Source organism: Ornithodoros turicata, chromosome 2 (genome assembly GCF_037126465.1).
Source record: "Ornithodoros turicata isolate Travis chromosome 2, ASM3712646v1, whole genome shotgun sequence".
Taxonomy (NCBI): Eukaryota; Metazoa; Arthropoda; class Arachnida; order Ixodida; family Argasidae; genus Ornithodoros; species Ornithodoros turicata.
In genome coordinates this window covers 54,930,321-54,953,182 of record NC_088202.1, presented here as the reverse complement: position 1 = coordinate 54,953,182, position 22,862 = coordinate 54,930,321, and the positions used below count along the sequence as shown (strand labels likewise).

Here is a 22,862-nt window from a genome sequence, read left to right as displayed (position 1 = left end):
CCGTGTCGTCGCGTATAGAGACGGTGATTGAAGAAATTTCGCGCTGCACTAACTTATAGTACTGAACGGGAAGAAAGCTGAAACTCAGTTACTCTTTCGTTCTATCGTAAACGAATGGAATTAATTTCAGTATCGGATGACACCCGTTTCCAACCACGGAGGGCGTGACGAGATCCGTGCATATCATAATACAGTTAATGGGATGATCTATGCTCACTTCGTCGGCACCAGTATCATTTTCGGTAAATACGGTTTTCGCGCCGAAACCCAGTAGGTACGCAAAGTAATCGGATAATGTAAGCGACACGTTTTCTCGCAAGCTCAGCAAACACATCCTCGCCCATGCACCGTACGCGAGGGAAGCCTCGGGTTGCAGACGCTCATTGACGGCGCTCACGAGAGCTTCGGGTGTTTCTAGTAATTTGGTGGAAGTGAAATGCACCGAGTTTCCGTCTCTCGAGTGTTTATGTGAATGCGGTACGTCTTCACTATATGTGATGCGCTTTCGGGATCCTTCAACGTGGATGTGCTTCACCTGAATGAGGTCCAGAAACTCGGTTGGCAAGTTGAAATTCGCCGGGAGAGAGAGCGAGTAAGTGTTGTCTTTGTATTCCACCCTTGATTCTGTATCGTTCGTCGCTCTGAAGAATTCGTTGAATGTGTCGGTAATTAGCGATCGGGGTTCCAAAATTAGATCGTTATTGATCAGTATCACGCGACGAACTCGCCTAATAACGACTCTTTCCTCCGCAAGCGGTAACACGTTTGGGGTCCTGCGTACTCTGCCGCCCTCCAGATGATCTCCATCGATGTCGGCGATTCCAAAAGCGAGATGCAGCGGTTAATTATTACCGGTTAATCGATTAATTTCACCGAGCGCACGCGCGATGGGAGCTTAAACACGTAGTGATCTTCCGAGTAAGTCCACTCTATCCCATATTCAGGGAATATTTTATTCAATAGTGTGTCCGTGTTTTCGAACGTGAGCTGTTTTGTTTGCCCGTTCTCCGTTGATAGCGTTATCAGGTTATCCGGTGCTTGGTTCACGTACAGGAAGCTGTTGGGAATGGAAATTCCCTCTAGACCGACAACGTACGAACCCAAGCAGCACAATGTACTGAACGTCGAGTGCAATAGGGGTGGACGGTATGTGTCTTATCGATGTTCCTTAGTTTCACGAGTCTGCGCAAGGCCTTTCACCTACCCGTCCACCCCTATTGCACCCGACTTTCAGTACATTTTGCTGCTTGGGAATCATCCAGGTGTAGCGGCTTATGCGATCGTGATGTCGTTCAGTGTGTTGGACGGGTGCAGGTCCATGCTGGCGTTCGAGAGCAGATACACGTAAAATTCATTTTCTGACATTGCTGGCGGGCACCCAAGAATCGTGATCTTTGGCGTACCCGAACCAACGAACCAAGTAGTGCAATACCCCGTTAATTTTCTTCTTTCTAATCACCGCGGATATGAGTCGCTTATCATACGAGGAAAGATGGTGGACTGGCTGCAATTCCTGCTCGTAGAATGATCTCAGTATTTCTTTTCCCGTCGAATCTTTCGCGTACACTACGGGTGGATCGGTGCTTCTCGTTCGCGACACCTTGAACACTTCGGCTGTCCACCTTTGATCGTAGCCTTTGGCGAACACGCCGCGATGTAACGCGAGCCCAACCTGGTCCCCTACTTTATACTTGCTCTCGCGCGGGGTCGTGTTACGATTCAATCTGTTGAACAGAGCTACTTCATTCCCGGCATTCACGTTTTTCGGCTTTTCGCCCGTGACTGAATGTACCGAGCCGTTATAGTCGGCCACGAGCTTCGGCAGCGCGTTGATATAATTAAACTTCCCCGTACTAGTGAAATGTCTGGCTATTCTTTCTCTAATTGTTCTCTGTACGCGTTCACAGGAGGCTGCCTTCATTCCACTTTGTGTTGTATAGTGATTTAGTAGCGACAGAAAATACTGACGAATGGGGGAACCCCAAAATTAGCTTCCATGATCGGTGAGGAGATTCTTCAGAATTCCATGACGGAAAACTCGTTGGAAAGCTTTCTTTACGTCTTGCGGGCGCTTTTGGACCATGTACAGGTACCTCGATAGCGTATCTATGACCGTTAAGATGTACTTGTGGCCCTTGTTAAATTTCTGATATTTATGCATATCCAGAAGGGCCGCCTGATATAAATCCCTCACGTGAGTTGCGATTATGAAGCGCCGCTTAAATTTTTTCTTCACTGGCTTGTGAAGGGTGTAAGCATCTTCTTTTTTCAGCTGTTCGATGGCTTCTCTGCGCGTGAGCTTGTGATAACGCCCGTACCGATCCACTCCACCTAACCCTTTCTCCTTGATCTTTCTATAGGGCCCCATATTTGCTCCAGCGAGCAATTCAGTGCATTTTCAGAGCGCTTATAATTTTCGATACATTTTTGTACCAACTGGGTTTCTTGATGAGCGCACTACGACGTGCTAAGTAGCTCACGAGATCAACGTGGTGTTCATTGCAGCCAAAACAGACACACACTCAGACAGAGAACACACAACACAAACTGCAAACTCTCACACTATTTAAAAAATGTTGCTGCTAGGCACGGCGTTCCAGTTGCGATATCGGCACCGATAAAGTTGCAAAGCCTATGCTGCAGAATAAACCAAGAAACTGACGGCAATCAGTGCACGATTGCACACAAGCAACGTTTTGTTGATTGCAGGCGACAAATCGTGTACAATATACCTCTCTCCTGTGGACGTGAGTACATTGGACAGACAGGGCGGTGCATAAATATAAGGCTTCTTGAGCATAGATCTGCTGTATCTAATTCCAAGCTGTCAGACTACTTAGCAGTGCATTGTTCAAGGTACGGTTGTGCCCCCTTTTTTGAAAGAACTTTGATTGTGGCCAGGTTCAAAGACAAGAAGGTACGGGAAATCGCGGAAGCTTCACTTATCAAGAGAAGCGCAGACAATTGTGTAAGCCAGCCTTCCATAGGCCTGTCCCAAGCGGAGCTGGAATACCTCAGTTTATAAAATAACCTTTCGTTCACTCTTGCCCTTACTAGCTCTTGCCTTGATATCCTGAGGGCACGTGTACCCGAACTTGTCTGACTCATGTCCTTAGATCTTGTTCTACCTTGGTGCCTTTCCCGATTGTTATCTGCTTCTTTTTCTGTCTATGACTGTTTAAATTTGTCTGTGCACTGCCATTAAAGTTTAGTTGAGAGTTTGCAGTTTGTGTTGTGTGTTCTCTGTCTGAGTGTGTGTCTGTTTTGGCTACAATGAACACCACGTTGAACTTGAACCAACTACCCCAGCTTGCCACCCTTGTGTAGCTCACGAGAGCCACAATGTTTGAGCGGTTGATTCGCTTCCCTCTACAGTGAACCCTCGTTATTATGACCATGGTCGTTCCTGAAAATGTTCATATGCGGAAGTGTCATATTAACGGGGCGAATTTGCAGAGGTTTCACTGCATTGTTCCCCAGGAGTATGGTCGTAAAGCGCGTTTGTCAGATTATCGGGGGTCATATTAACGAGGGTTCACTGTATATACTAGAACATTATCTGCCTGCCAGGTGAAAACTTTTTTGAATTCTTTTAGCACAGATTTCGCGGGCGCTTTATCAACGCTGGAAGGTAGAAGATTAAAATCGAATTGATTGGGTTCTGGTTTCGGTGCCGAATGGACGGGTTCCAGAGGAGGAGGATGATGATAGTGAGCGCGCTTGAGCAAGTAATAGAGGGCTTCCAGTATTTTGCCCACTTTTACATCGTCCAAATCGTTGGATTTTAGAACTTCTATTCTAGGAGCCATGACCGATGGCTTTGGATATCGCTCGCCCAGCGACTCCCGCCACGAGACTTGAGAGCCCTGAGAGGAACAGTGGAAGTATGGGAATGAGACAACCTCGTTGTCCCCTAATATATTTCTTCAACTGCTGGGGGCACTTATGAAGTGACTTGTAAGTCAGGAAGCGGATGATTTTTTTGTGTTTCTTGAAGTTTTTATGAAGTTTCGTCGAAAGTGGGATATTTCCGCGTAGAATGTTCACACAGATTTCCGAAAAGATATTTGAATGTCGTCACAGCTGAGCTCTTTAAGTAACTCTGCACGGTGGGCCGGTTTGCTGGTGGCCAATGCTTTGAGGAGCGTGAGATGTCTTCTAAGATCGGTCATTTCGTGGGCGGAATTGCCAGGAATTGCCGTTCGTGAGGTAAAATACCTGTTCGTAGGCTACGGGACCGAGGTGTAGCGAGTGAAATAACCGTGCGCCTTCTCCGTCGCCTGGTTATATGTGTCGAGGAAATAGGAGAGCCCCTGTTTCCCGAATACTTCACGTCCGAAGGTTTCGATCTGTTTTACGGAACGAGCGTTTCGGAACAATACGATATAACTGGCGTTCAGGGATATCGTTCGAAAAGTGGCATTGTGATAGAACAAGGCTTGCGTGATCAGGATCACGGACGCATTCTTATGGTGGCTACCACGCGCAAACAGCCACTCTACCTCCGACAGAACCCCATTTTCTGTAATTTGATCGTCAATAACTATGAGAGTGGGATATTGTTCATCCCAATCTGTGGGTATCCTGTCCATAAACTCCACGCCGTCGAAATCCTCTTACCATCCGGCTGCATACTTTCGTACGTAGAGTATTTTCTGCGGTGGAATGCTAAATAACTCATTATAGTCTGCGTGAGCACTGTCTTGCCACACATGGACGCGCTGGAGATGAGAATTCGAGCGGGGTGCTGGAACTGCATGCGCATCGTGGAATAACTTGAGCAGACTGTGTAGCGAGGTGTGATGCATCTTTATGCATTTTTATCCATAGCTCCTAGCACGATTGATGATCGTCTCCAGGATTCTTATTTCTTCCTGATATAGTTCCTGAAGGTCGCGCAGTGATTGCTCCCTGTAAGCCGACAGGTACTCGTCCAAGATTTCGTGTATGATGTCCCGCAACTTGTTTGTGGTGAAACAGGAGCGTGATATGTGGCAACATATCTCGACGAAGTTCTCTCGCTCGTGTGGCGCCTCGAAGTGAAATCATGTGGAGTTGATGCACCTGAGCCGCGCCATCTGGTGGCGCTCTAACGAGGTAAGTTTGGACATCTACGATAGAGCCGCAGCGGGGTCGCTGCCGAGCGCGCCGCCGTCTGTGGGTCAATGAGGTCAAGTGTAGAAAGTGTGCAGAGCCAATCTGCGATCTGTAGGCTTAGAATTGACCAATCAGAGCCACGGGCTTAGCATGCACCAATCATCGTGAGGCGGGTGGAGCAGTGCCAGGTCATTACCATAATGATGCAGAGCTAAGCCAGCCAATCATCGATCAGTGGGTTTGGAATGGACCAATCAGCGCGAAGGGGACCACTCATTAGCATACAAAGGCGCGACCCAGCTCATTAGCATAAGCCAGCTCATTAGCATAAAGGGGCGGCGCTACGGTCAACCATCCATCAGTGGGCTTGGCATGGACCAATCAGCGTGAAGGGGCGGAGCCAAGCCAGCTCATTAGCATAAAGGGGTGGAGCTACAGTCGACCAACCAGCGATCAGTAGGCTTGGCATAGACCAATCAACATGAAGTGGGCGGAGCTAAAGGCGACCAATCAGATGGCTTTGGAATTGGCTTGTGTTGGATTTGAATTAGAACTGGATAGTGGTTGGATTAGAACTGGATTGTGTTGGATTATAACTGGATTTTGGCTTAGAATATTAGAATAGGATTGAAATTGGATTAGAAAGAGGTGGTTGTTATTAGCATTTATTCCGTACTACAATTACAGAGCTCCTACCCGACGCTAAACTGACCCCGTTTCGCGTTCGCTCGACGTATCTACGTTACGTTCACTGAGCGCCGGAAAGGTTCCGGCACTCGAAACTGTGCGAAGGCTATGTCTATCCGCCCTGATTTGCCAAAGCTCGACTTTGTGAGGGAACGAATGATCTCTCCGCGAATGCCGTTTATACGCACTCTATATCTCCAGATGCCAAATGCATACGCGAACCCTGCTTAAGCGGGCATGGCTGCTCCGTTCAGGCGACCCACGATCAATCAGCAGCGCTCTTCTTCGCCACCTTCTGTGGCGGCCAGCATGCATACATAGGCGGCCGCGAGCCCCCAAGGTCACTCCGCAACCCTCATGGCTGCTTTTTCAGGGTGATTTTGTAAATTTAATTGAGGTGAACAGCACACCGCACAACAAAAATATTGTGCATGGTGGCTTCTCATGGACAGCTTGATGAATGAAGCATGCTTCAGAGCATAGTCTGTCCTTGCACGCTACTTTAATGAAGTACGATACAACAACGTATAGGGCTCGAAGAAACAAACTCAGTGCCCATAGAAGGTCGTTAAAGAGATATCTTTATTACCCCCGATGCACTACACGATTTCAAGGCTATGACATGGCTTGACACTTTGCACAGCGCTGGCTAGGTTTAGCTTATGAGTACCGCATGCGGCGCTAGTATCTACGTCGGCTGTGTTCTGGAGGATGGTCAGAGTTACGTGTTTCTGCACGACGTCCATTGGAACCTATGGTCGGGTTTGCCATTGCTCTTTATGCAAAGTGTGTACTGTCACTGCGCAGGCACCGTCCTTCGTCTGCTGTACCGCCGTCGCATTTCTTACGCGTTTGCTAGTGTGCCAAAGAGTTTAGTGACTTTTCAGGGGGAGCATATTGTTCTGTCATCAGCTTTCACGGTATGATACGTTATGGAAGCTTTTATTCATGGATTTATACTAGTGGAGCATACGGCATAACTTTTCGCCGGTTGCAATATAGGAATACAAATAAAAGCATTATGGGAAGCATCGACGCTTGCAGTCCTCATAGGACGTAAACGAAGTGTTTGCACAGATGGAGATAGGGGCACACGTCCTGGAATTTGGGTAAAAGATATAAGGGAACGCTTTTTCTTCGGCGCATGCTTTCTGACTCATCTGGACGAGGTTCGTGCATATTTTCTCACCAGGTCCTCCTGCAAAAGCCCAGGACATTGAACAACACCGAAGTGAACATGCTGTACTCACTTAGACAAGCATCTCTGCACTGTTCCTCATCGGTAAAGCGGTTTGTTCCTTCTAGACAGACAAGTTCCGAGTCGTTGAGGCGATGACATCGTCCATCAGCGTAAAACCACGGATGAAGCTTGTCAGCTGTCAAGCACCTCCGCAAGTCAGTCCACCGCTCAACGGTCGAACACCAGCCATCTGCACACGTATGGATGTCGTTTTGAATACACTTGATACATTTTGTCAGTGACAACGCACCTAGACAAGCAGACAAGCAGTCACCGTCAGTCCTGAAACTGTCGACACTATTGGCGCACTGCGTCTCTGGTCTCCATTGGTAACAGTCTGCACCAGCTGGGTACCAGACGTCATGGCTTGCCTTGTTACAGTCCATTAACACTACTTCGTGACATATTCCTTTAGCAATGACAGAAACATAGTTGATTGAAGTCGTATAAGAAGAATACGCGTAGATAAAAAGTAAATGACAATCCCGCGAGAGAAGGTAAAACGAATGACGACTAACCGGTTAGTGTGCATGTGCCACGTTTCGTTACTTCCAGCCCCAATAATTTAATCTCTTAGGAAGTGTTCTGCGTGTGTTGTCGTTTCTTGTCCGTGTCTCTGTTTAACTTCTTGCATTGTCTCTTTGGACGTTTCATTTGGCTTTGCAAGGTTAAACAGCTTCCCCAAACGTTGTGCCTCTTAAGCCATCTGCCACCTGAGGTTTTTGTATAGCCCTTGCCCACTTTCTCCCTCTCTTTTTCTCCTCCCCCACATTTTTCATGAGTTGACCATGTAGATGTCTCGCTGTACCATGTGTTTTGTTACGTGAAGAAGTGCAGACTACTGCACGAAAGTCTCGTAATTAAATTATTCACGCTTCTAACCGGTTAATTGTCATTCTTTTCAGTAATAAGATGAACAATATAATGATGAGTCAGGTAACTCGCACAACTGTGTATCTTTCTTTCGAGAATAAACCTGTGCAACTTGACACAGCACAGGGTTTGGCCAGGTAAAGCACTACATCCTGGAATAATCTTCGGCGGTGTAGCGCCAGTCAGCTGCTTAAACTCCTGCGCTGTAGAGCTGGTAGCAATAAACACGCGGTACACCTTTCTGCACTGGCTTACCTTTTATTCACTTTCTTTATTGGCTCTATTGGAGCTTAAGTGGCCCTGCGGAGTAAATCTAGTGTCTTCAGGACGTAACCGAATTTCTGCCATTGGAATCCATTCCAGGGAGGTGTGATTAAAATTAATTTTTCGTTTTGAGAAGCATGGCGTCATAGGACGTGCAATCTGGCAGACGTGACAGCAGACTCTGGCAGCACAGCTGTTGCGACACTTCCAGCGTGGGCTCAAGAGCCGATACGCTCGTGCCGTTGCCAGGCGACAGACGCCAACTCTGATGGTGTCTCCTACTCCTGGGGAATCCGAACTTAAGGAGCATAGAAGTGACATTTAACATGGCTGGAAACCCTGCCTCATCCGTGAAGTCGTCCTCCAGGAGTAGCCATGCAAAATATTTTCGCGCTGCGGTGTGTTCTCACCGCGCCATCGAATTTCCAAAAATAGTCGGAGCAGAGCGGACGACAGATACTAGCCTCGCGTGACGTAGAATTACATGAATAATGTAGCTCAGACATGCTTGAGCTGTGCTGCTGTGCGTCACTGGTCACATGCCGGAGCCCATGATACGTCACGACGTCCTCTCTCTCGGCGATGCGCTCTTTCCACGAGGAGAGGATATTTTTTAAAGGTGTGCGGAACATCGCCTTGCGCGTGCTCTGTAAGTCACCTGCGCTCATCGTTCTTTCCAGGGAGCTCATTTTATTCGCTGCAGAACACTCCGCAGCGAAAAATCAAAAATGGGAGTCACTTCCATGCTCCTGTAGTTTTGCGGTTTCTTTGAAAAACTCATGGAACCGCGGTGTTCGACGGTGTTTGCACACTAAATATTATTTTTTTTAGTCCGTATTCGTCAGTGAGCTTTAATGCATCGTGTGCTATCGCCTTTGCATACGTAAGGGAAAGCGTTGGTGGTTTTGATGCCGCGCGAAACGTAGGGAGAGAGCTTCGCGCATTGTGCAGGACAACCACGGTACCCCTTACGTGCGCGAAGACGATAGCGTAGGAAGCATTAAAGCTCTCTATTCACTAGAATGGTTAAAAACCGCGGCGCGTATGCGACAATGCCATCTTGCCGCATGATTTAGACACCGTAGATCATCTTCGCTACATTCGCTATGTGTCTCCAATGACTGAGTAATAATAATCCGGAGATGCATGCAGCTACTACGTACCATCAGCTTCATAGGCTGCACGTTGACTCACGTTTGCAGGCGATGCTGTTAAAAGAATCTCGTACTAAGTTTTCTAAATCGAGTGGATCAGATCAGTAAGTCAAGCAATGCTCATCAATAGGGCCCGGGAGTTTATGCACAGAAATCTTCCAAAATATGCGTGCAAACACGCGGCGCGAAAAGTCTAAAAATGCACAAAATATGCGGAAATATCATGGTACCGGAAATGTTGCTCCGGAAGCTTTTGCTTACCTTAGAGCTGTGCAAATACCCGGTTCTGTAAAAAAGAAAGTCTACAAATGAAAATGCACATTCCTTATTGGCATATGGAGTTTACCCGTGCACATCGGGGGGGGGGGGGGGGCATGCACACCGAGGCATTCCTCGTTGGCCATTGCAGTATGCCACCATAGCTATGCTCAGGTTTTTAAGGGACGGTTGCATCCGGAAACCCATCTATGAAACAGATACCAGTATATTTGGCATCGGCCAACAGTCTACCTGGCTATTTTTTTCGTCCGAAAAGTGCTTAGGTAGTAACTAAACCAATTTTAAATATCAGCTCTGCCTCCGCGGCTGTGGAAGCTGATCCAAGATGGATAAGCTCAAAGCCAGGACCAAATGCGTTCCAGGACTCAGTTTTAATAGCAACCGAAATGTCACACGTCGAGGCCTTGAAATCGACCCTCCCAAAAACAAGAAAAGTAAAAAACAAAAACCCAAAGTCCACTTCGTCCTTTTTTCCCGCACCCACCGTCTTTGTCCTCCTTTTCACACAAACCGTTTTCCACACACTACGCCCCCCCCCCCCCCCGATGAGCTTAGCTAATTTCTAGTGAGTACAAAAGCTGCACTGGTCGCCTAAGTTCGCTTCCGTCGGCCAACTTGATCCGGCATGCTCGAATATTGCCATCTCGACCGCGATATGCGGTCTCGGAGAGTTCCGGATGTCGTCTACTATTACTATGGCCCCTTCTTTAATGGAATTACCCTCTTGTCCTGGAAATTCGTACGCTGCTCGTAGGTCTCAGAGGTATGCATCTGTCCACCTTTTTGAAAACTTATCGGCAAGTTGCTGGCAGTATTTCATTCTACGCCCGTACTCAGAGCCATTATTGCCGGAGGCAGAAGGCGTCAGCGGTGGCGAATGCGGAATACGGTTTAACCAATTTCCGACGACAAAATATGCAGGGGTTAGCACTTTGTCTACTGCATCATAGGCATCTCCATACGTGATGGGGCGAGAGTTTATTACCGCTTCCGCTTCTGTCAAAAGTGTGTTCAGCTCCTGCGCGGTAAGTGAGACACGTCCGAGGGTATTGCGTAGAATTACTTTAACGCTGCCAACCAATATTTCCCAAAAGCCAAACCTCCACGCGGCACGTTCGATGATAAATTTCTAGTGGATGCGGAGGGATGCTGCGTAGTCTTGAACTTGCCACGACTTGAAGCAGGTTTTTAAGCTCTTTTGACGCTCGTTTGAAACTTGGAGCTTTAACCGAATAGATCACATCTGGAAACCCTCTTCGGGAGATGAAACGACGTAGCGCCAGCAGAGATGATCCGGTATAGCTCGTGGACTAGTTCCAGGTGAATCGCTCTGGTAAGTGCGCAGGTGTAGAGCGAAATGTGCACCTTGATCTCAGCTGTTCGCTCCCTAGCGGAAAGCCGAGCCGTAAAGTCCAGGCCAGTGATGCTGAACGGACTGGCTCTACATACATGGTCTCGAGGAAGTGAAGCGACTGGAGCGGACATGGACCTTAAATTCAATCTGCGGCAGCGTCCGCACTGATGAACAATTCTTTTGAGTAATGCCTGGGCCAGTAGCACTCAGTAATGCTCTCGTAGATCGACCAGCATAGCATTCTCGCGGCGATGTAGAATAACGATGAATTCCCATAGCGTGTAACTCTACGATCCGGTGGTCATGTGGTGAGAGAATGGGATGCTTCTTTTCTTCGTCTAGATCAGCTTCCTGTAGACGACCTTGCAGGCGTAACACTGAGTCATCATCTAAGAATGAATGCAGTTGTCGTAGCCGAGATGAGCTCGGAATACTTTCTTTACGCTCGAGCGGGGAGATCTCTTGAGCAAACGCAGATTCCTGACCCACTTTAAGCCGACTCAGCTCTGTGCAACTCATCCGCAGTGATCAGAGCTGCAGTCTCCTCGTTCTGTGCACGACGATTCCTTATGAAACGCATCAACCATGCGGTGATCCGAACAACTCTAGTGAGCTGGCTGGAACGGCTGAGATCCAGAATAGGGCACACTGTGCTGACAATGAGTATATTTGCCGTACAAAGACGACTCTCCTCTAGAACAGCTTCACCCTCGGCGCTTCGATGCGGATGTGTCGATAACTCCCTTTATTGAGTAAGCCATACGGGCCCTTTGCACCATAAGGTGGATGCCTAGCACTGTCGTAGATATGCCACGGGTTAATTGGTTCGCAGGATTTTCAGAAGTGGGGCCATGATTCATTGCATTGCTGTTTCTGCTGGTCTGAATTTCTTCAATCCGGTTCGCAACAAAGGTCTTGCAGTGCTTACTCGCTCTCCTAATCCAGGCCAGAACAATTGACGAGTCAGACCACATAGACCCTCTGTAGGTAACCTTGTATTCGAACTCCAATCACAGCTGTTAGGTGTTCCAGACGCGTCAGAGCTCATTGCTTCAAAAGTGCAACTCGTGCCTTAGAGCAAAGAAGTCTGGATGATGCATTGCCCTTGTCGTTGCCGAAGCGTATATAGACTGCACATCCATAAGCTCGCTCGCTCGCATCGCAAAATATATAGACTTGGAAATCAGGCGTTCCTGGTGAGAAAATGCAGCGAGGAACCTTCACCACCACTGTGTCTGGAATTTCTGCCCACCAGCGCTCCCAGGCGTCTCGAGCTCGTTCTGGTATTTCCTCGTCCCAGTCGATCTCCTCGTTCTATATATCTTGAAACAGTATTTTTGTTGTGTTTAACAGTATACAGTAGTATAACAGTTGTGGTGAATGGATTCAGAAATCCCAAAGGATCAAAAATCCTCGTTATCGCTTGCAACACTGTTCGTTTCATTTCGCCGTTGTTAATATGAAGCTTGTAATACGTCCTACGTCAGTCATCTTTGGTGTCTCAAATAATCCCAAGATAATCCCAAGAACTTTTACTTTGGAACCGGCAGAAGCACCAGGAGTGTCGATTCCATTATGTTTGAATCTTTCTTGCAGCTCCGCAGAGTTTTATGACCATTTCCTTAGTTCCATCTTTGCCTCATCGAGGATGCTCCTTGCATAACCGCTGAGCCTCGATCGTGGAATCCGCTCCAAAGACAAGGTCGTCCACGTAAAAAGACTGGGCCATGATATCTGCAGTCTGGTTGTAACGTTGCCGTGCGGACAAATGATGACGCAGAGTGGCCGAGAGGAGAAAAGCACCAGCAGTGGTCCCAAATGGCACTGGTTTCATACGCCGCTCTAAAACTTTGCTCGTTACACAAGGGTGATCTGGCGGGTCATAGAACCAAAGGAAACTGAGTGCGTCACGATCTTCTTGGCTTACTCTGTTCGGCAAGTGTGCTTGCTGTGTATCTGCTGTCATTCCTACGGCCTTCACTCAGAAACACATGAGAACATCCAACAGGTCGGGATGCAATTTTGAACACTTCTCCAAGTGATCGGTTAGGAACTTGCATCCTCGGGTGTGAGATGAAGCATCGGAAACTATGCGTAGTCTAGCTGTGGTAGAATGCTCCTTGATCACTTCACGATGTGGCATGTTGTAGATGCGTTCAGGTTTAACGACCGAATACCCAACGTCTTCTTTGCGTTGCAGCTCTTCGGCGTGTCCGTTGCGTATGTAGCTACGAATGGCTTGGTCGTAGTCTGAAGGTAACTCTATTTCTGGACAGCGTGGCGATCAGTTTCTTAAGCCTTGTCTTCGGTAAGTCAAAATTGGGTTTGAGAAGAATTTGAAGAGTCTTCCAGGGAACTCGCACGTGATAACGTCCTCCGCTTTAGCGAGACTGATTCTTCGAAGGTTTTCAGGACACCCTTATACTCTGGGGGTTGAACTTCGTCCGTGATGTTCTCCAGCTCCCAAAACCTTTTCCAGTCGTCGTTAAGGAGACCCATCTCTGGTTTCACGCCGGCGTGAAGCACAATGATCATCCCATTGGTTTGTGGTGCCACGAAACCGCGTACAGTACTAGGGTCTAAGAATGTCCATCAGAGTTTAGAGTTCATTGCAAGGCTTTCATTCGTTCTGGATCTTTTGATTTGATCTGTGAGAAACTGCCATATCTGGTCCCCTCCAATCAGGACACAGATGCCCAGCACCTTCGGAATCCCTGGAAAGAGAACGGCATCTGCCATATCCATGTCATTATCCTCAGAGTGTGTTAGGTGTTCGTTAGGAGTCTCGAGAATATCCTTTCACATCACCAGAACCACTATTGCGTCGATCGTAATATCTTCCGCCTGGTACTGACTGCGAAGCTTGGCTTGCACAAGTCTGCGTTTCACTGGGCTGGAAGATGTGCTGGCAAAAGTGTTAATGTTGACTTCCTGACTCCCCTGTCGTCGGTAACTTGAGCTTCTTCGCGACGTAATCACGAATAAAGGTTATTTGACTCCCGCTGTCATATAGTCCTCTAACGTACACACAATCGTCGTTGGACGACGCCCATGCTCGAAACGTTTGGAGGTATACAGCCCCTGAACGACCAGATTCGGTCGAGGAAGAATAGACTGCGGTAGTGGTCTCAGTGACCGTTTTTTTTTTAGTCTTGGAAGGCTTCCAGTTGGGGTCGCATATAGCTGTAACATGCCTTCCCTGACATCGAGAGCATCGCAACTTCTTGTGGCATTCGTTAGATCTGTGTCCAGGAAAAGTACAACGGAAACATTTTCTGGCAGATTTTAACTTGTCCTTCTTACGTTCTAGACTCATATCCGAGTCACAACGCCCGGTCTGGTGTGTCGAGGATCCACAAAAGGAGCAAACGTCCTGGTCAAGGGAGGTTTGAATGACACTAGCCCAAGGAACTCTGCGACCACTTTCTGGAGTGCCAGGCGTGCGCCAATGACCGTCTGTCTTGTTCGTAGTTCCACTCCTCTCTCGACTTTAAACTTCAACTTTCAAGAAACTGATTATGGTTGTTTGGTGTTCCTCTTCTGGAGTCTCTTCCTTGTCGCCGCTCACAGAGTATCGCCGTAGAGTATTATCGCAGAGACTCTCTTGCGATGATACTCTACGGTAGTCTGCGACGGAAAGGATCTCAAGATAATGTCGCTGAGCATGGTGACGTGAGAAGAATGAGGAATGTCTAACGCTACGCCTACGTTACTTTTGACGTCAACCAAGGCCTTTGCTTCGTCTTCGACGCGTGTGTTTCTGCCACGTAGAACAGTTCGCTTCGCCTCCAGACGTTCCATATCCACCGCAGCTTCGTCCCCGGTCATCGGCCTAGTTCCAACGGTAGACGCTTATTCCCAGGTTTTGGCACCAGATGTGGACGCAGATCCAAGATGGATAAGTTTAAGGCCAGAACCAAATGTGTTGTGGGACTCAGTTTTAATAGCAAACAAAGTGTCACACGTCGGGGCCTTGAAATCGAACAAACCCAAAAATACAAAAAAAAAAAAGAAAGAAAACAGTCCACTTCTCCTTGACTCCCACATCCACGATCTTTGTCCTCCTTTTCACGCAAGCCGTTCTCCACAGCGGTTTCAGAAAGTCCAGCGGCATGACGTCGCTCCGTAAGCGGAGGAGTGAGAGGGCGGCGCGTAGACGAGGAAAGGTGTTAAATCATTCCGGATGAGGAGGACGGCACGTGGACGCGCACTCGTGCTTCACTCATTCCTCTCTGCCACTTCCACTAAAACATTGTCACCTCTGTTCCTCCGTTGTACTGTCTTCTACAAAGTGGTGCCGTGAGCAGAATATACCGAACTTTCGTTTGAACATCCCTTAACGACTGTACCGACCTGACTTAGAAGACTGCAGCGGGCACTGGCAGCAATCAGGCGAACGAAATGGAGGGGATTCAACTGATCGATCAACGTTAACTTCTACGAGCGGAGGTGACGGTGTAGAACGACGAAGAACTGCAGAAGAACGTCATGACTTTCGAGACTTCAAAGAAAGGACGGAACGTCTACAAAACTTGAAAGTGCGTATTCAACAACTTGACAGTCAAATAGAGCCAATGCTTAACGAAGAAGAATTTGAAGACGAATATAGAAAGCAGATCGAAATGCAAAGGAGCATCTTGACGGCGTTTTTCTACGCCAACGAGTACCTAAAGAGAAACAACGCTGAATTCATCACGACATCTGCTACCACTTCAGTGCCGAAGATCAACGATTCAACAAGTGGAATTCAGAAGATCGGAATACCATATCAGACTGTAACATGTGTCACTCAACAGCAGAACGCTAAATATCAGGAGGCAGTGCATGACAGTACCGCATTCGCGAACGACGCACCTGTGACTGAACATTGTGCCATCGCTGCACTGATCACGACAAGGAAATATATTGTGTCATGCGAAGTTTTGCAACCAACCAACTTTTCTCTCGACCTACAAGCGATCAATTCCACACGATTCATGCAACAGTTGCTGGATGATATGGCCTTCCTACCAGATGTTCTTACCTCAGCAGGAACCGAACAGAGCACGTCTAAAATGACTGACGACCTAGACCCGAGTCATGCACAGCCAGCATGTTGTACGACTAATTGCCAATTGCCAAATGGCCAATTGGCCAGGGTCACTGAGCAGGAGAGCCATCGGAATACGACATATCGCTCGACTTGAAAAGCAATGTCCTGAGGACACTGAGCAAGAGAACGCTGTAACGGACAGGAACTCCGCAATCCTTTGCCGGAGAATACGATCTTGCATGTCAATGGAACGTCATCTGGTGCGCAAAGGACCATCCTGGCTTCAATCAGTTCACGTTAGCACATAAGTGGATAGCAATGGAACGTAATCGCCTATCGGAGCTCATTGTCGCATGACTATCACGATGATGGAATATACACCAGAATCCGATGTCGCCTTTTCGCGAGGGGCAGTCTGTTACATCTTTCCTGATGAGGACGACGTCGCCACCTCGTGCTTCACTCATTCTTCTCTAGCCCTTCCATTAAACATTGTCACATCTGTTCCTCCGTTGTACTGTCTTCTACAAAAGGCGACGTCCAAACGCCCGGTAACTCTGAGACACCCGCACAGACACGGCAATCCTTTTCTCAAAGGCATGCCATTATTGGACGGTTACAGAGTGACGTTTTCTCGTATTTCCAGAGAGGGCATTCCGGCATACTCTCACCACCCAGCGTCTGCTCTTATCATGTATTCCGTCGAATAACATGGAAACTACATTGGTATTTCGCGTGGGATATTCGATACCATGGTCAGTGATCTGCAAAGAATTAAATGACACTATAGTTGCGAAATCGACTGGAACGGATGCGACCGTCCCTTTAAAAAGTGCGCGCACACACGGGCAGCTCAATTATGCTATTTATGTTATGCTGTTCGTTGCCTTCGGGAACGGCGCTCAGATGGTGGGTGGAGATGGTGGGTGGAGTACTTTCATTGCCCTATTTTTATCGAGAACAGCTTGAACTCGCTGATTACTTGTCGCATGTTCTGTGTTCAGAAGCTGATCCTCGGTGCTAGTTTTGCTTGCCGAATCCAGTCATCGCGTAGCACGTAGCAACTCTTACAGCTTAGAAGCTCAGATGTGTAGCTGGAAAAAGGGATTTCGGCAAATGATCTCCCTTCTAAAATAATGTGAGCAGTGGAACAAGGGAACGGCAAACGTTAAAAAATGGTTCAAATGTCGCCGAAATACGACGTAATATGCAACCGTCATATTATGTGACGATCAGGAAAGAATATGCAGAAATATGCAATTTTATGATACCCAAAGACATTGTAGAATTGTGTCGTTATGAGTTCTAACGTGTGGAGAAACGTTAGGATATCCGTTAGAACGCATTAAAAATGCATGAACGCATTTTGCATGAACTCCCGGGTTCCCTCATCAAACGTCACGTTGGATTATCAGAGCACAGGTGCGTACTCACAAGTAGTAAGGTCGCTCGGTGTTTGAGGGACCTTTGAACTTGTACCTGTTGTCTTACGAGGTGTATTTTCGGTAACGTCGTCTTCATCTGGAAACCATAGCATATATTATTCTGCATGGATTCTGAATTCTGGCACATCTATCGCATTACACGGTACACCTACCCCAAGTTTCTGTGCAGCCATACCTTCATATACGTACATGGTGAGGCCTCCCAGCACGAGGAAGATGGCAAGTACGAGGGCCAGTATTATTTTCATTAACACTTTCACGGGACTTCCTTCGTTGGGTATTTCTTGTGGCCTGTAGCAACATATGTGACAGAAGCGGTAGGACATAACAGCGTGTTCGTCAAGAAATTGTCAAGAGACCGTATGTGTGTCTGCGTTACGATTCGAGAAAACGCATTTCCACTCAGGCAAATGCGCCAGAAGAAGAACCGCTGAGTGCACATAACAGATGTGAAACTTCAGACTCTGAACATTTTTTCTATCCGTCTGTATTCTTTCTCCGCCCTCAATGATCCTGTAGCTTAGCGTGCTTCGGAGGGTCCGCTCTTTGAATCTCGAAGCGCACTATACCGCAGTGCTTTTGCTTGTCCTTCCCAGCACTCACGGGCGCGCCGGACCACCTTCCAGCAATTTTTGCGCGTCCAGAGTCCAAACTTGGCTTCAAATAGAGCGACATACTGCTGCTGAGTATGTGGGATACAGATAATCATATTCTACAGCGGAAACTTTGGCCATGAGAGAGGTTCGTTCGAAGCGCGCCCAGCTGTGGGGATCCCTAGGGGCGGAGCGAGAGTACGGTGGCAGATAAAAGCTTTCCCGTTGCCTCGTTTCCCGTTGCTGCCACCATCAATCTACCATGTAGCGTTGTCTCAACATGTCGAGGCCCGACGCAAGTTGGACGCATGTGGTTCCCAACCTATCTGCCGGCTCATGCACTTCCAGCGTCACTTCAATGAAACGAAGAGCTGCAGGCGCATCCCAGCCGTTCCTAACCGAACACGCATGCAAACGCTACACGCTAGACTCGAGGCAGACTCAGGGGCGGATTTAAGGGTCTGCCATGAGGGGGGGGGGGGGCGGTCTTCAAGAAATTTCGTGCTTTGCGACACAGCATCATCCAGGAGATATGGTTTTTACATAGCCGCGTATGGGGGGGGGGGGGGCAGGTCGCCCCCCCCCGCCCCTCCGTTAAATCTGTCCCTGGGCAGACTTCTAGATGCTACCGAAACAAAAAATTATTAAATTCCGTTATTCGTTACCGTGAAAAGAAGGAACTAAATACTTCACTCGTTATCAAAGTGGCAAAAAGGAACGCGTTCTCGTTACCAGACAGTAACGAGCTACGCTTACGTTACTGTGGTGTTATAGACCCAAGATAAACATGTCGAAATTAAAATTGACATGTGCTTGATTTGGTCCGACAATTTACATGGAATTCGCTTTGAAGAATAGTGTTGGTACTCGAAGTGGGCATCGGTTACTTTGGTGCTTTTAGTGCCTAAGTGATACGTCCGAACAACTGGACCTTACGCGGTGCACCGACCAGAGGTGGGCACCCTCACGAGGGCGTACGAGGGTGAAGGTTTCCTCACCCTCACCTCACGATATTTGAGGTGAGGTGAGGTGAGGGCCAATTTTTCTGGTGATGTTTGAGGTGAGGTGAGGAAAATTTTCAAAAAGTTTTTGAGGTGATGTGAGGCGAGGAAAATGTTTTTAAAAAATTTTGAGGTGAAGTGAGGAAAAATTTCAAAAACATTTTGAGGTGAGGTAAGGAAAACTATGGGAAAATTTATGAACGCGCACTTTTGAAACTTGAAAACTTTTCCCGCGCGTACACGGGATATCTTTCCTTCTTTGCGCAGCTTCTGTCTTTCATCTGGGCGGGGACTGCCCTCCTCTCTCGCCGCTGATCTGACGCCCGATTTTGCGCGTCATTCGCATACCCGCAACTGAACCTCAATTTCTGCGCAACTTTTACGGGTATAACAATCGTTCCACGAAGCGTTTTCTGTGATTGACTAGGCCAAATCCTCCAGCAAGAAGAAGAAGAAAAAAAATAGAAGAACGTTACATTGACTAAGCATTTCGAAAATGTATTTCAATGGCAAATTGATGAAACTATTTGTATTTGGTGACAAACTAAATGTCCAGAAGAAAGTTGTTTGCCCCATATTTTTCCGTTAAGCCGTTTTCTTATAATGGTCAAATGACACGTTTCGTGCAGCACCCTGTATGCACTCACGCTTGAGGTATATGCAATTACATTGGCAGTCACTCAAAGCCAACGCGCATCGAATACACAATCTTCACATCGAATACACAAATAGCTTTAAAAAATTGAGTTGAGATGATGTAAGGAAAATTTCGAAAAAATTGAGGTGAGGTAAGGTGAGGAAAATGTCGAAAAAATTTGAGGTGAGGTGAGCTGAGGAAAAGTCTCAAAAATTTCTTTGAGGTGAGGTGAGGTGAGGAAAATTTTTCTCCCAGAAAATTGAGGTGAGGGCGAGGTTAGTGAGGACAAACGCACACCTCTGGCACCGACATCCGCTAACCCACTACCATTTTAGCCTCGCCAACCATTTTAGCGACCACAAATCAATACTCATCACGATTAAATAAATTTGTTACATGCTTTCATCCGGCCTCATTTCACCACACGCACAGCTGACGCTGAATTTCGCGTTACACGAGTCGTAACTGTCCTGTAATTTTTTTCTTTCAGTAGTAAACTGCCGCGCTCATTGTTCGTTATGGGAAGTCCCCGAAGAGAACAAAGACGAACAGAAAAGGAAATGTGTGGTGGCCGAGGTTCAAAACAATGGAGTAATGCCTTACTCCCGCCGACATCCCGTTCGCCGAGGAGCGTATGTCTTGAAAGTGATCTGCGGCTACGCTGCATTGTGTAACGTGCAATAAAGCAAACTACGAGTAACTATATACCTGTGGCGTACTTATTTTTGCATTTCAAAAACACAAGCTAAACTATGCTAGGTTGTAGCGAATGGTAGCTGCCGAACCCGTTTTAGCACTTTTGTACGGAGTCTATTGCATAATGTCTATTGACACTTCTCAATACGTACACGGTGGCTTATTTGGAATAGGGGGTCAATAGAATTTCTATGACCCATGTATATACAATATAAAATCTGTATGAAGGACACACTGATTCTATTTACAGAAGTCAATAAACTGAGAAATGCATTATGATATCAATATAATACATAGACCAAAAATAAAGAGTCTATACAGAGTCAATGTTCATTTTTGTAACGGAATTAATGACACACACGGAGCTGCATATGATGATTTTAACCCGGGGACTCGTACGTCATACAGGTCAGATGAGCAAATTTCACAACGCTGTGAATCACCAGAGAATATCATCTCAGGATCCGGCTTTAGTCGAGTTTAGTGACTAGTTTATCCATCGACTGGCTGTGGGGTAACAACAACAACAACAAAAATCCTTGGGCCCTTTCCAAGAATGCTTCACATGGTCAATGACCCGACCCGATAGCGATGCTGTATTCGTCATGCAAGTCACCTTAGGACTCAACAAAAGAATGGCTGTCGACCAGAGGCTCCCAGGACCTGAACATTCAGGACAGGTCACCACGTGTTAGAAGCCTACGAAATCTCCACATACTAACTGATAATGTCGTTCATGTTGAAGGCGAGTGAGGGTGAGTGTAAACGAAGAAAAGTAACGAGTAACGTTGGCAGCGGTTACCGATTTTTGTAACTGAATACGTTATTAGTTACAATTCTGGCGAAGTAACTAAGTCGTTACTTCGTGACCAAAAAAGTAACTGGTTAATGAGTAACGAATTACAGGTTACAGGGTAACGAGTTACGTACAATTCTAACTAGAGGCTGATCCAGGTCTACGAGTAGGACACGATTGTCTGAAATCAGAACCCCGTGGTTTATCCCATCTCAAATCTTCGGGTGTAGCAAGATCATTTCTTTCAAGTAAGAAACACGTGCAGCGTTTGGCCCTCTTTTAAATACAGTATTGAAATAACATTTTCGATGGCTATCAAGGAGATATGGGCTGCAGAACTACTGACAGTCGATTTCAGACAACCGTGTCGCGAGCAGTATGTATGTATGTTCTATACTCACAATCCATCAGGGTCCGGGGTAACAGCTATGCCTTTAGACACATCCACAACTGCTGCAAAGCAACGCAAATTGGAAGAAACGATTTCGATAGCCATAGACCACGCCGATAAAGCACCCACGGCTTGCTCGAAACAAATATCAGTCACTCACCCGGTTCTTGACGGCGAATGAGGAGATCGGCAGACATGATCACGCACGCGCGGTGACATCAGCGTTCGCCTTGAAATTTTGATAGGGCTGCGTATGAGAGAAAACGCTGAGCTGTATACGGCCATGACAGCCGCAAGCACTGGAATGATTTGATCTTTCCATAGGATAATCGAGAAACTGAACTTTGAGGGCGATGCAGCATGTTGAACTGAATTGATGGAACATACAGGGTGTTTCACCAAACGTGTTATAAATTCCAATAAAAAATAGCTGTATACCTGCTGATGCAGCGAGGAGTAACGCGATAGGAATTGTTGAACAGCTAAGAAAATGAGGGAATACTTTTAAAGGAGTACAGAGCGCCATCCAAAAAAATTTCAGATTAAGACATCTGATGAAAGTGTGTGTGTCATTATACCGAATAGCGCGAAAGGTTTTGATGTGTGCAATTTTTTTCCCAGAAAAAAACTCGCATAGACATAGCTCCGCGCCTTCACCCTTAACTCGCCACTCCAGCTATAACGAGGATGAGGAGGTATGATGGCACGTCACCGATGACGGCATAAGGAGACTCGTTCTGGTTTGCCGGTCAGGGGGGGTCAGCGCCTTGTCTCTTTGCCGCCGTAAACCTGTTTTGCCAGTTTTCCCGGAGAACTGGGGATAGAAGGAGCGGCCGAAGCATTACCGAGCAAGGAGAAAGGCTTTATCAGAACCCCGAACAGCCGAGCAGCAGACGACAGCGGAGTAGCAGACAACATTTCTCTAGGCCAATCAGCAAGCGTTCTCCTTATAGCGTCAGCGCGAGGTTCCAGGCAGATCACAGGCTGGTACTGCTCTTCACCGCCGTTGCGCACGGTCGCGTTTTGCGGCGTATTTTAAATTCAATTTCTGCGATAATTATGACTCTGTGGTGTAAATTACTTCGCATGGTGCATCTTACTGGCCTACTTAACAGTTTTATAGGAAGAAAACTGAGTGTTAAAAATGACTTCTGTGCTACTTTAAATTGCGCATAATGGTTTGCAGATATGGGTAAAATCTAGGAGCAGAACTGTAATGAGTTACGATGTAATGCTAGAGAGGATAACACGCTGTGGGTTGAAGCTTCACGTTCCGGAAATGTTGCCTCTACTTTAGCATTTTTTAAAGGTACTATTGCATCC

General features: G+C 47.1%; 1 protein-coding gene and 1 long non-coding RNA gene across 3 annotated transcripts; one reads left to right on the top strand and one right to left on the bottom strand.

Annotated features, from left to right (window-relative positions):
* Positions 1-559: 559 nt before the first annotated feature.
* LOC135385436 (uncharacterized) lies at positions 560-20,361 on the top strand. Its single transcript, XR_010420407.1, has 2 exons — positions 560-592; positions 20,147-20,361. It is a non-coding gene; the product is annotated as an uncharacterized LOC135385436 (long non-coding RNA).
* LOC135385435 (papilin-like) lies at positions 6,450-21,765 on the bottom strand. 2 transcript variants are annotated; one of them, XM_064614746.1, is made up of 8 exons: positions 21,700-21,765; positions 21,550-21,601; positions 17,601-17,716; positions 17,415-17,501; positions 9,325-9,369; positions 7,275-7,433; positions 7,035-7,214; positions 6,450-6,982 (listed from the first exon to the last, which is right to left on the bottom strand). In XM_064614746.1, the coding sequence occupies exons 1-8, from the start codon at positions 21,734-21,736 to the stop codon at positions 6,804-6,806; spliced, it is 855 nt and encodes a 284-aa protein (XP_064470816.1). In that variant the 5' UTR covers positions 21,737-21,765; the 3' UTR covers positions 6,450-6,803. The 2 variants fall into 2 exon arrangements, with proteins under 2 accessions (XP_064470816.1, XP_064470817.1); XM_064614747.1 differs by having other exon boundaries at positions 21,550-21,598; positions 21,700-21,744.
* Positions 21,766-22,862: the final 1,097 nt, after the last annotated feature.